Genomic DNA, 13038 nt, shown 5'->3' with positions numbered 1-13038 from the left:
GTCGAAGTTGCTAGTGGCAAGTTTGTACCTGTTAACCATCGTATGAAAAACATCTTAATCGATTTGAACGGGAATAAGTTTCACGAGGAATTATTGCCTATCGAACTTAACGGTTTCGACATCGTGTTGGGAATGGATTGGCTTAGCACCAATGATGCGGAAATACTGTGCAAAAAGAAGATTGTAAAAGTAAACCCGCCTGGGAAAGAGTCGTTTATGGTGTATGGGGACAAACGCAGGGTAAATTCTGGAATCATTTCTCTAATGAAAGCCAGAAAATGTTTGACCAAGGGATGTACATCATATTTAGCATTCGTGATCGATGCTAAGAAGGAAAAGAAGGTGATACAGAGCATTCCTGTCGTGTGTGATTATCCGGAAGTATTTCCCGAAGATCTTCCCGGATTACCGCCTGACCGACAAGTAGAATTCCGTATTGACTTGTTACCAGGAACGACACCAATAGCAAAAGCACCTTACCGATTAGCACCGACGGAGATGAAGGAGCTGATGATGCAACTTCAGGAGTTATTGGACAAAGGTTTCATTAGACCTAGTTCATCACCCTGGGGAGCTCCGGTGTTATTCGTGAAAAAGAAAGATAGAAGTATGAGAATGTGTATTGATTACAGAGAGCTGAACAAGGCAACAATAAAGAATAGATATCCGTTGCCAAGGATTGATGACCTGTTCGATCAACTGCAAGGTTCAAGTTATTTCTCAAAGATCGATCTTAGGTCAGGATATCATCAACTGAAGGTGAGAGATCAGGATATTGAGAAGACTGCGTTCAGAACGAGATATGGACACTACGAGTTCTTGGTTATGTCGTTTGGACTAACTAATGCTCCAGCAGCATTCATGGATCTGATGAACAGGGTTTGTAAATCATTCCTCGATAAATCCGTGATAGTGTTCATAGATGACATTCTCATCTACTCGAAAAGCCAAGAAGAGCATGGTAGACACTTGCGGGAAGTGTTAGAAGTCTTGAAGAAGGAGAAGCTGTATGCTAAATTCTCCAAATGTGATTTTTGGATTCGAGAAGTCCAATTCTTGGGTCACGTGGTCAACCAAGAAGGGATAATGGTCGATCCAGCAAAGATTGAAGCGGTAATGAAGTGGGAACAACCAAAAAGTCCCACGGAGATCCGAAGCTTTTTGGGATTAGCCGGATATTACCGAAGGTTTATCCAAGGATTTTCTTCAATCGCTAGTCCATTAACAACGTTAACCCACAAAGGAGCTACCTATGCTTGGAGTGATAAGCATAAAGAAGCATTCGAGAAGCTAAAGAAGAAACTATGCGAGGCACCGATACTTTCTCTACCCAATGGAGTTGAAGACTTCGCTGTTTATAGTGATGCGTCTGGTGTTGGGTTGGGTTGTGTTTTGACCCAAAGAGAAAAGGTGATCGCATATGCGTCTCGGCAGTTGAAGGAACATGAAAAGAACTACCCGACTCATGACTTGGAGTTGGCGGCGGTAGTTTTCGCTCTAAAAATATGGAGGCATTACCTCTATGGCACGAAGTGCAAACTTTTCACCGATCATAAGAGTCTCCAATATCTCTTTAATCAGAAAGAATTGAACATGAGGCAACGACGCTGGCTAGAATTACTCAAGGACTATGACTGTGAGATACTTTACCACCCCGGTAAAGCAAACGTTGTCGCTGATGCTCTCAGTCGAAAAGTCAACCTTGAAAGAAAAAGGCCAAGAGCGTTGAGAGTAGAAGTTGTCTCGACCATTGTGGAAAGTATCAGGGAAGCTCAAGAAGAAGCTTCAGAGAAGAGTGACCGAAAAGAAGAACGTTTGGGAAAAACATTACTGTTTGGTACAAACAGTCAAGGACTAAAGGTATTCCAAGATCGGATTTGGGTACCTAAGACTGGAGGAATAAGAGATCTTCTGATGGAAGAAGCTCACAAGACCATGTACTCGATTCATCCCGGTAGCACTAAAATGTATAGGGACCTAAAACCCTACTACTGGTGGCCGACGATGAAGCTCGACGTTGCGAAATATGTGGCCGAGTGTGTAACTTGTGCAAGAGTTAAGGCACAACATCAGAAACCATATGGGAGTTTAGAACCCTTACCTGTACCCATGGGTAAATGGGAAGACATCACCATGGATTTTGTGACTAAACTACCCAGGACGAAGAACGGTCACGACATGATTTGGGTGGTCGTGGATCGTTTCACAAAGAGTGCACACTTCATAGCTGCCAATGAAAGGTGGTCTATGGATAAGCTTGCAAATGCTTACGTGAAGGAAATTGTGAGACTTCACGGTGTTCCTCTAACAATTGTATCGGATCGTGATAGTCGTTTCACGTCAAGGTTTTGGAGAAGTCTACAAGAGGAATTAGGTACGAAGCTATGTCTGAGTACAGCTTACCATCCGCAGACTGATGGTCAGAGTGAAAGAATGATTCAAACGCTTGAAGATATGTTGAGAGCATGTGCCCTCGAGTTCCAAGGTAACTGGGATGAGCACTTACCTTTGGTAGAATTTTCCTACAACAACAGTTTCCACTCGAGCATCAAGATGGCACCTTATCAAGCTTTGTATGGACAAAAGTGTCGTACGCCTTCTTGTTGGCTTGAGGCTGGCGAAAAGCAGTTTATGGGCCCCGAGATAGTCCATGAGACTGCTGAGAAGCTGAAGGTGATCAGGGAAAGGATGTTAGCAGCTCAGGATCGTCAGAAGAGCTATGCTGACAAGAAAAGACGACCGATGACCTTCGAAGTTGGGGATTCCGTTTTGCTTAAAGTCTCACCGTGGAAAGGACTTATACGATTCGGGAAACGAGGAAAGCTGAGTCCAAGGTTTATTGGACCGTTCAAAGTTCTTCAGAAGATTGGGAACCAAGCTTACAAGCTGGAATTGCCCGAAGAACTCGATGGTATTCATAACACCTTCCATGTATGTTATCTGAGGAAATTCACGGGAGAAGTTCCCGACATAATTCCGATCTCGGAGTTAAGAATGGATGAGAATAAGAGGCTAATCAAAGAGCCCGAGGCAATTGTTGACCGTAAGATTAAGAAGTTACGACGCAAGATGGTCGACTTAGTGCTAGTCCGATGGAAACATTCGAATGGGCCGAATCTCACTTGGGAGACAGAGGATGACATGATGACTCGCTATCCACATCTGTTTGCTGACGCATGATTCCGGGACGGAATCATCCTAAGGGGGAGAGAATTGTAACGCCCGGGTTTCGGGGCTAAGCATTTTTAGAGGATGTAATAGTCTAGGTCAACTATTGTAACTCTTTTGATGTAATAAAAATGAAATATTTGAGTATTTTGTGAATTATGTGAATTTATGTGCTTATTATTTAATTATAAATGTATAATTAATAAAGAATAAAAATAAGCGTCAAAATGAAATGTTAGATAAACCCGATATCTATGAAGGATGTGGTAGTGGTCGTGACGAGGTTTCCGAATATATAAAGAATGCCAAAATCCGAGTTATAACGAAGAAGTTATGACCCGACGAAGTTTCACGACGGAACCGACACGATACCGGGAAGCGTAAATAGTGAATTTACGATAAAGCGAGTTTTAGCCTTAGCGATCTAAACGAAAGTCGTAGAGTTCGTTAAACCGAAAGCGTGCATAAAAAGAATGCCCAAATCTGACTTCATATGAGGAAGTTATGATTTTTCTAAGTTTCAGCTTAGCGGTATACAGCCCAAATACTCGATTTGAGATCGAGCGGTTTTTAGCCGACACAACCTAAACGAGAATTGAAGATCTCGTTAATAGTAATGCAACGGTAAAAAGACAGACGAAAACGGACGTCGGATGAAGAAGTTATGAATTTTTAACGGACTAATCCTGTCCCGGCCTGTTAAAAATATAACTGTTAAAATAAATTCAAAATTAGCCGACGGAGTCTAAACGAAAGTTGTAGATTACGTTCCCGCCTATGCGTGGATATAAAGAACGTCGAAAACGGAGTTCATATGAAGAAGATATGAATTTCCAAAGTTTTTAAAATAATTAATATTTATTTTTAATTATCTACTTATTTATTATTCGTTCGACCGGACGAATCTCCTTTACACCGGAGAAAAGGAAAAGGAGCTGACAAGTAATCGAGTACTGTTAGGTGACGTATGCAGTGACGCCGTGTACGCCCAGCGTACTTTGAGATTACGCCCAGCGTACTGAGTACGCCCAGCGTACTTGAAGTTACGCCCAGCGTAATCGGGGTTTCCAGCGACTATAAATAGAAACCGAAGTTCAGCCATTTTCCTTACCAATATTCATTCCTTCTCTCTAAATTTTGCCTTGGTTTGCGTGCCAATAATATCCCGAAGCCCCGATATTATTCCCGATCCCCGAAGCAAGTTTTGAAGCCCCGAGGATCCCGAGAAGTGCAACTCTCGAGCCGAAGCTCTGCTCGCGAGAAGCTCGTTTTTTTGAAGATCTTCCAGGACTACCGAGGAATACTACTTCTACAAGTCGTAGTGCTGTCCGGTTATCTTCTGAACAAGTGAGTGTGTAGTTACTTTCTTCTAACGCATATTATGAAGTATTTATTATAAAATATGTGTGATGTGTATATTTGGTTGTTATATGTGTGAATGTATATTCACTTTCTTCTATCTCATATATATGATATATTATCTATGAAATATGTGTTATATGTGTGTGCCTTATCTGTTATGTGGAATATATATTAAATGAACATGCTTTACAGGTTTTAAAACTATGCATAAAAATATATATTTTTATCTACTAATATGTTGGGTAGAACATGGGTAGATAGTTGATGTGTGATAAACAGATGAGAGGCCTCGATGTTGTTGTTGATCTAGTCATCTAGCGGAGTATGGATGACGACCACGGACTCTTCTAGGCAGTCCAGTGGAACACTAGCAGGCTCATAACCTGTAGGTGTTGTGAACGACGTGTTCACCGGTGTACTCTAATCCCCCACATGGTTGCCTTTAGGACATCTATTGTTGAGGAAACCCCTTAGCAGTAATGTCCGTCCCGATGAACTTTCCTAGATTAGGTCCCTTTAGATAGATGTTATTTTAGGGACGTAAAGTGAGGATAACGGGAATGGGTAATCGGGTTATTGTTGGTCGGTAAAAATTAAATATAATTATTTATTGTGGGTTGAAAACCCTATATGCTCACCAGGCTCCCAAGCCTGACCCACTCAGTTTATTTGTATTACAGGAAGTGGCGCAAGGGCATAAGATGGATGAATCATCAAGTTGTTTTGTTTATGAGCCTTTATATGAATTCAACTGTTGTATTGCTTGTAATATTTGTTTATGCTTTTGGTCTGTTTATCGGAACATGACATCCCGAATATTGTTATAAAATGATTATGCATCTTTGATAAAATGCTTTGATAAACTTTATTTTATCATATTTTGTTTTGGGACAAATTCCGCAACTCTTTTGAATAAAAGAAAAAGATTTACTCTGAAAATATTTTTAAAAGCATAAATAAAACCGGTCTTTTCTGGCCGAGATTTTGGGGATGTCACATATAACAAGATAGAATACATACCTCTTTGATGTAGAATGTCTTCATGAAGCTTGAGTGCCTAGTTCCCCAAGTGTGACACCTCAAATGGTTCACACAACACCAAATACACTTGGAATAACTTGAGAGAAACTTGAACACTCCTTGAAATCGTCTAGCCCTCACAATCACACATTAGTGCACGATTTCTTGAGCCATGGGATTCTTTTATATGGTGGCTATTAGGGTTACACCATGTAACTCATAACTTTACCCATTCCTTATGCTCCATGGATTTTAACCTCCATGGAGTATCCATGGGTCACCCCATGGACTTAGTCCAACATAAGGAATCTTGGATCACAAGCCCATATATATAAGAATGAATGATTTACACAATCAACCCATATATTTAATTAGTCTCCTTTTGATCACTTAATTAATTCCAAATTAATTCTTGATCAATACTAATTAAATAACCTTATTAATATATTAGAACTTATAATATATTAACCAACCTTAAGTGTTATTTCTCTCATTATAGTCTATCCAAATGCATGATGCCATGCAACCCAAATGGACCATGCCGGGTCGGGTCAAGTCTTACCAATTATAGTTATGGACTTAGACATTAATCCAACAACTATTACAGTCCTTATAGACTTCCCATTGATGATGATGAAGAGGCTCCGGTAACCAAAAAACAAGTACAAAGTCTAGATGAAAAACTTGATCAATTGCTCGCCTCTACTAAGAAGTATAACGATGTCGTGCTCAAGGCTTTTCTGGACACTGCTTTTGAGCAGTATACAGGGGCAATTGACTAATCAACGAAGGCGGTTGAAGAATCAACATCTTCTTGCAAGAAGGCTACAACCGAAGTTGTAGAACTCCTTCATAGTTCCAAGATCTTTCTTGAATCCCTTAAGGGTCATGCTGATGCGAATGCAGCTAAGGTAAATGCTTCGGTTGACTCTCTCTCCAAGTCACTTCAAGAGGAGCAAGCCAAATTCGAGAATGTTCGTTCTGAAATTCAAGCTGAGAACACTTCTCTTCTTAGCTTAGTGAATTCTCGTCTTGAAACACTCCATGCTGATTTAGCAAAGGAGAGCACATTACGGGAGGATCTTGCTCGTCACACCTCTACCATTGAAGTCCAGAAGGTTCAACTGGCTCAAGCTGAGCGGGACATTTCATTGTTGAAAACTGAGCGTGCTATTTTCCGAAGTTGTGCTGGTGATGTTCAGAATATGCTACACAATGTTCTTAATGCTCATGATCCGATTCTTACACTGACCATCCGGAATCACCTGAACTCCAAGCTTCTTCCTGCCCTTGACCTTCTACATGAAATGAAGGGTGTTTCGGAGCGATTCGTACTTCCAAAACAAGGGGGAGAAGGTGCTAAGCAAACTCAACCGAAGGTCACTATCAAAACCAAACCGGAGGGTAATGAAGCTTCGGGTTTTGGGAATCAAGAAAAGAAGAAAGGACTTGCTGATGATAGTGATGAAGATGAAACTATTGCTGATGGCCTGAAACGAAAGAAAAGGGATAAGGAGTTAGATGAAAACCTTCGGGTTGCAAAGGAAGCAGAAGAGAGGGAGCGAAAGAATAAGGAAGAGCAAGATGCCTTAAATTGCAAAAGGCTTTGTTTCCTCCTTGGACTAGGGAAACGCTCATCAAAGAAGCGATAGGGTTTCCAAGCGTGTACTGGCTGGAACCTGTAGCTTCGTTTGATTATGAGAATTCGAGGGACTCACAGTTTGATATGCCTATAACACGAAAGGCATTTACTTTTCACTGCTTTGATTCAACAGTTCAATTTCCCTCACCTCACCCTCAAGTTGATCGTGAACTTATCGATTTTTATCTCAAGTTCGGTCAGCCTCAGTATCTGACTTGGAGTGCACAGAAGATTACAACAGTCAAGGTGCTGAAACCTTCGGTTGCAGGGAAGTTTGTTAATGTTAATTTCAAAATAACCCGAGGTTCAGACAACTCGGTTTTTGTGATTTCCCTGGCAGATCTTCCTAACTTGAATCCTCATGATTGGATCCTGTTGTTCAACATTTTGCTCACTAATGCGAAGGAGTATGAGCCGATTCTAGATCATCTGAAGAGGATGTTGGCTTCCTATGTCCATGAAGTTGCTACAATGGATCAGGAGATTGCTAAAGTTTTGAAGAAGAAACCAACTGTGAAGCCAACTGGAAAGCCTGGAGATGTAAACAAGATACAGATGGGTCGAATTGATTCTACACATCTCACAGTGATGTTCACAAAAGGCGAAGCTAACAGATTTCTTTTCGCTCTTGTTGATAAGCATCTGTTCTTAACGGACTGCTTGGAGCATATAATCAATATTATCCATCGATGCAAGCATAACACTGAGTCAGACAAGAAGAACTTCACTGACATGCTTCGGTGGTATATCACTTTTCGTCATACTCTACTGGCCATTATACCGAAGGTGTTCAAGACCGTCAAGAAGTCTTCTTTAGTTCAACCGAACTGAGCTCTCGGCTCCATTGACGCAAATGGGGAGATTATTGGGTATTTTATGTTGCGTCATGGGCTTAGTTTTGTATATCCGGATTGGGCCTGTCCATCCGTGATTATTAATTAGGGTTAAGCTATAAATAGTGCATGCATGTATGCCTTAGATACGGTCGTGATTATTATCATTATTGCTTTGTAACCCTAAACACCTCTACAGTCGAAGTTCTTAATCGAGCTCTTCTGAGGTGTTAAAGTTTAATCATTCGACATCAGTTAAACCATTCCTGTGTTCTTTATTACGTAGTTTATTGCTTTTCTGCTAAGAATCAATCGATCCTACAAGAACTTTGTTCTAACACATGTCAAAAAACGAATCAGTAACAACATACACCTAGTGGAACACATTGCCAATGTCTGATCTCCCTTGCTCATTACATCGAGACCTTAGGACATAATGCTAAGCCCGATGCCCCGAACCTATTGGGACACATTAACTACGCCCGATCCCCCTTTCTCAATTCGGCGAGCCCTTCGGACATATTGGCTACGCCCGATCCCCCGCTCGGATACATCGATCCCTCCTATATGTATTCCTTAGTACACGAGATAATACCATACTCCCACTAAACACTAACCCAACCTGGTGCTACCCACATAAATATCTTGTAGCACACACGAGCTAAAGCAAAGAATGCACAACATCACATAGTATAGTGAGAACCTCACCTCAAGTAGCAAAGTAAAACTCCAACTACAGCCCGGAACCCACTCACACCAAGTCACCCTTCAACACTCCTAAGAATATCAATCAAGATTAAAAATGGCTACCATTCACCCTAAACATATAATTAAACTACTAGGTTAAATTTCTAGATTCAACCAGAAACAACAGCCTGTTCAAGTCCTATTCCCCCTCCCCCCCCCCCCCCCATTAAACCCATCTAAACTAGATTAAGAAGCCATATTCATGAAGTTCATGTTAATACCTTTGTAGGGACTGCTTGCACAATTCAATACAATTTTTATACAATATATAATGGATTTTACAAAACTGCATATCAATGCAGCTCATTCCGGACCAATCTGTGAAAATGACCATTTTCACCTTAGTTAGAGCCAACATCAGGTCAAGGAAAAAATCATGGATATACTAGACTCCAAATCCGAACTTTGAGCATTTGTAGATCCTAAAGCCAACTTCCGATGATTTTTCTAGAAATTTTACAAAACATGGGCAGAATAAGTGTTTTTGCATAAAATCACAACATCGTTCTTTTAGGTTAAACTCATGTCTTAATCCATTAAGTCATACCACAATGACCCTCAAAGATGGAAACAATGTCTTAATAGTGGCTAAAAGTCATTGGGTCGGAAATACCAATTTGGGATAACAATTCACCACACAAAGTACATTGCTTAATGGAAAAAACAAAGTACGATGCCATGAGGAGGATTAACACAATTAGGGTTTTTAGGCTCCACGATATTTCAACTAACACAAATAGTTGCTATGAGGTGCACCATGCACTACCACCCCTTCAAGGTGTCCAGTGGTAGTTGAAACTGATGGGTTAGGGCTGACACCCATGGTTGTCGGGGGCATTAGCGGTGGTGGTGGCTTGATGTTGCAAAAAAAAAAAGAGAAAAGGAGGCATGGACTTACCAAGAAATCGAGCAACACACTAGCCTCCCCCAACTCTCCTCTTCCTCTGGCAGCCCCTCCTACCTACGTTCTCGATCACTCTCTTCTCTCTAGGTTCTTCTTTCACGGCCCTATCTCTTTTGCACCGTAAGGATACAAAGACACACCCCCCAACTTTGGGCTTCTAAGGGTCTAATATGGGTTAATAAATATGTTGGATGAATAAGATGTAAAGGGTCAATATCCACATCAATTCCCATTAATTCCAAAAGCTTTAACACCAAATTTATTATTTCTACCCCAAAATTTCCCATAATGACACTTTCTACCCCATAAACAATATTCTTAGCATCAAGAAGATTCTAAATTTACAATTTCAGTCCCCTTTCTGGAAAACAATTACAAGACCTTCAAATACTAGATTATTTTAGTTAAAATCATTATTTAGTTTATTTAGTTACCCCTTCCCTTTTTAAAATAAAAATAGTAGAATTAAATAATACATTACGAAGTTATTAGGATACCAAAAAATAGGATGTTATGCATATATATATATATATATATATATATATATATATATATATATATATATATATATATATACACACAGACACACACACTAGGTTATAGCCCGTGGGAATCACGCTTACGAAAATAATTAAATTTTTATAGTAAAAATCATAATTATTAATCAATTATTTTCAATAAATTATTAATTAAACATGATTGTGTAGGATTTTCAATATAGAAATAGAATTACTTAGGGCTGTAAACGAACTGAACATTCGGCGAACAATTTGTGAACCGTTCGGCGGGAAGTTTGTTTATGTTCGTTTATTTAATAAATGAACGAACATGAACACAAATTCCCGTTCGTTTAACTAAACGAACGAACATGAATAATGGTCTCGTTCGTTCAATTATGTTTGTGAACGTTCGTTTATGTTCGTTTATTTAAGCTCATTTTATGTTCATATATGTTCAATTATGTCTGATTACATTACTATTTTATATGTTTGTTTATGTTCATATATGTTCAACTGTGTTTATTTATCTACGTTCGTTTATGTTCGTTCGTTTATGTTCATTTAGCATGTTCGCGAACATGAACAGTGTAAGTTTTTAAACGAACGAACATGAACAAGAAAACTTGTTCGTTTATTTGTTCGTGTGCGTTCATTTGTTCGGCTAACTTAAATGAACGAACATGAACAAGCCCTTGTTCGTGTTCGTTCGGTTCGTATACAGCCCTACAATTACTTATCAACAATCATAACCAAAACTTATTCAAGACGAATTCAAATTTCTCCTAAAAATCAAGGATCAAATAAATAATTGTCTAACTTATTATCAACATAAATACTATTAAAAAATGATGAGAAAATGACAAGTGCCATTTTTATAGAGCATTTGAAAAGAAAACGTAAATTATGAAAAATGACAAGTGTCACTAATAACTATTCTTTTATTAGTATAGGAATACATATATATATATATATATATATATATATATATATATATATATATATATATATATATATATATGTGTGTGTGTATGTGTGTGTGTGTAACACCCATAAAATTTAAGCCAATTTAAAACTTTTTAAATAATCCAAAAACCATTAGTTATTACAAAACTTGTTTTCAAAAGGTATAATATCAGAGTATCTCAGAAACATAAACACACGTATGAGGAGCTGTACGATCACGCATTCGCCTTGCCGCGATCCCCTGATGTACCTGAAACAATAAACTGAAACTGTAAGCCCGAGGCTTAGTGAGTTCCCCCAAAATACCCATACCCACAACAATACACACATAATCATAAACAACATACTATGGGTCCAATCAACCATCGGGTTGGAATACCCCAGGCCCTCAACCAACAGGTTGGAATGCCAACACACTATGGGTCCAATCAACCATCAGGTTGGAATACCCCAGGTCCACAACCAACAGGTTGGAATGCCCACATACTATGAGTCCAATCATCCTGGGGATGGAATACTCATGGCCCACAACCAACAGGTTGGAATGCCCAGGTCTATTGGCTTTCGCACAAAGCAGATAAGCCTCAACCGCCAAACAAACATGTGCACATATAACAGATAATCACATAACAGTCTATAGACAACAAACTGATCTACCAGACCATACCCCATAACATATAATATTATCCTACCTTCTAGGATATCTAACCAACAGGTCATACCGCATATCATATATTATCATCCTACCCACTAGGATACCGATCTAACAGATCATACTAGCATAACATAACCAATAACAATTCAAAGGGCCGGCCTTGGTGCCTTAGACCCTTGAGTATAGTGAGGATAACTCACCTGGCACTGTTGACGTCCCGCGAATAAAACTCCAGCTGCTGGTTGACAAATTCCTGAACTGTCAACATTAAACAATACCCAATTAATAATTGGGTCCCAAGCCCAAAGTCCAACTCACACTCCAAAGCCCAAAAGTCAAGTAATGGGCCAAAGCCCAACATATGGCCCAATTTTCCAAATTAGGCCCAATCCTATCTAATAGGCCTTATCCTCAAGCCCAATAATTTTTCCTTAGTCCATAACCCTATTTCCAATTGGCCCACGAAGGCCCACATCATCCTAATCCAAGTCGTGGCCCAAACTGAGGCCCACGAATGCGAAGTCCATTTCTATATTGGGCCACAAGGCCCAATAAACCCAACTATTCCAATATTGGCCCAAAGATACATTCAGGCCCAACATTCAACAAATCCAGGCCCAAAGTCCTCTAAGGCCCAAGTCTTCCTGAGAGTGTACGCCCAGCGTACCTCTTCTATACGCTTAGCGTAAAGGGCGAAGGGTTGTACGCGCCGCGTACAACATAGTACGCCCAGCGTACAAACAACTTATGCACAAAATCCATTAAGTGCTTAATACATGAAGACTTTACGTCCCAAACTCATATCTAAGTCGTTTGATGAGTCCTAAGGCATAAAGTTGACAACTTTATGCCTTTGCATGCTCCAAAAAGAGAAAATAACATTCTATTTTCATGGGAATGACTCAAACTCCCACATAGATGGTCTTAAGCTCTAAAGGTACCAACTTTATGGACCTTGGACCTCAGAAACACTAAGAGGGGCAACTCAAAGCTCTTGGAATGAAATCAATACCACTAGATCTCATACTTGGGAACAAAATGAACAAAAACCCACAAATGGTAGATCTAAGATACCAATGATCAAGTTCAAAGCTTTATACCTTCATTAAGCTGAAAGTGAGTCACAAAAGCCAGATCCATAAGCTTCTCCTTGATCCCCCATCTTTGCATCAACTCCACCTTCTTGGAAATGGACCAAATACTCCAAAAATGGACTTTATGAGCTCCAAAATGTCACCATGGAT

General features: G+C 39.7%; 1 protein-coding gene across 1 annotated transcript in view; it reads left to right on the top strand.

Annotated features, from left to right (window-relative positions):
* Positions 1-13038, top strand: part of LOC145130853 (uncharacterized) — a 45885-nt gene that overhangs the window by 27210 nt on the left and 5637 nt on the right. The window contains exon 4 of the mRNA XM_079065612.1: positions 452-1598. Within this exon, the coding sequence (XP_078921738.1) occupies positions 452-1598 (1147 nt within the window). The remainder of the gene's footprint in view (positions 1-451; positions 1599-13038) is intronic.

This window comes from Lactuca virosa, chromosome 8, assembly GCF_052849685.1.
Source record: "Lactuca virosa cultivar CGN04683 chromosome 8, Lactuca_virosa_CGN04683_v6, whole genome shotgun sequence".
Taxonomy (NCBI): domain Eukaryota; kingdom Viridiplantae; phylum Streptophyta; class Magnoliopsida; order Asterales; family Asteraceae; genus Lactuca; species Lactuca virosa.
Note: the sequence above shows the minus strand (reverse complement) of the source record. Positions and strands in the feature narration are given on the sequence as shown.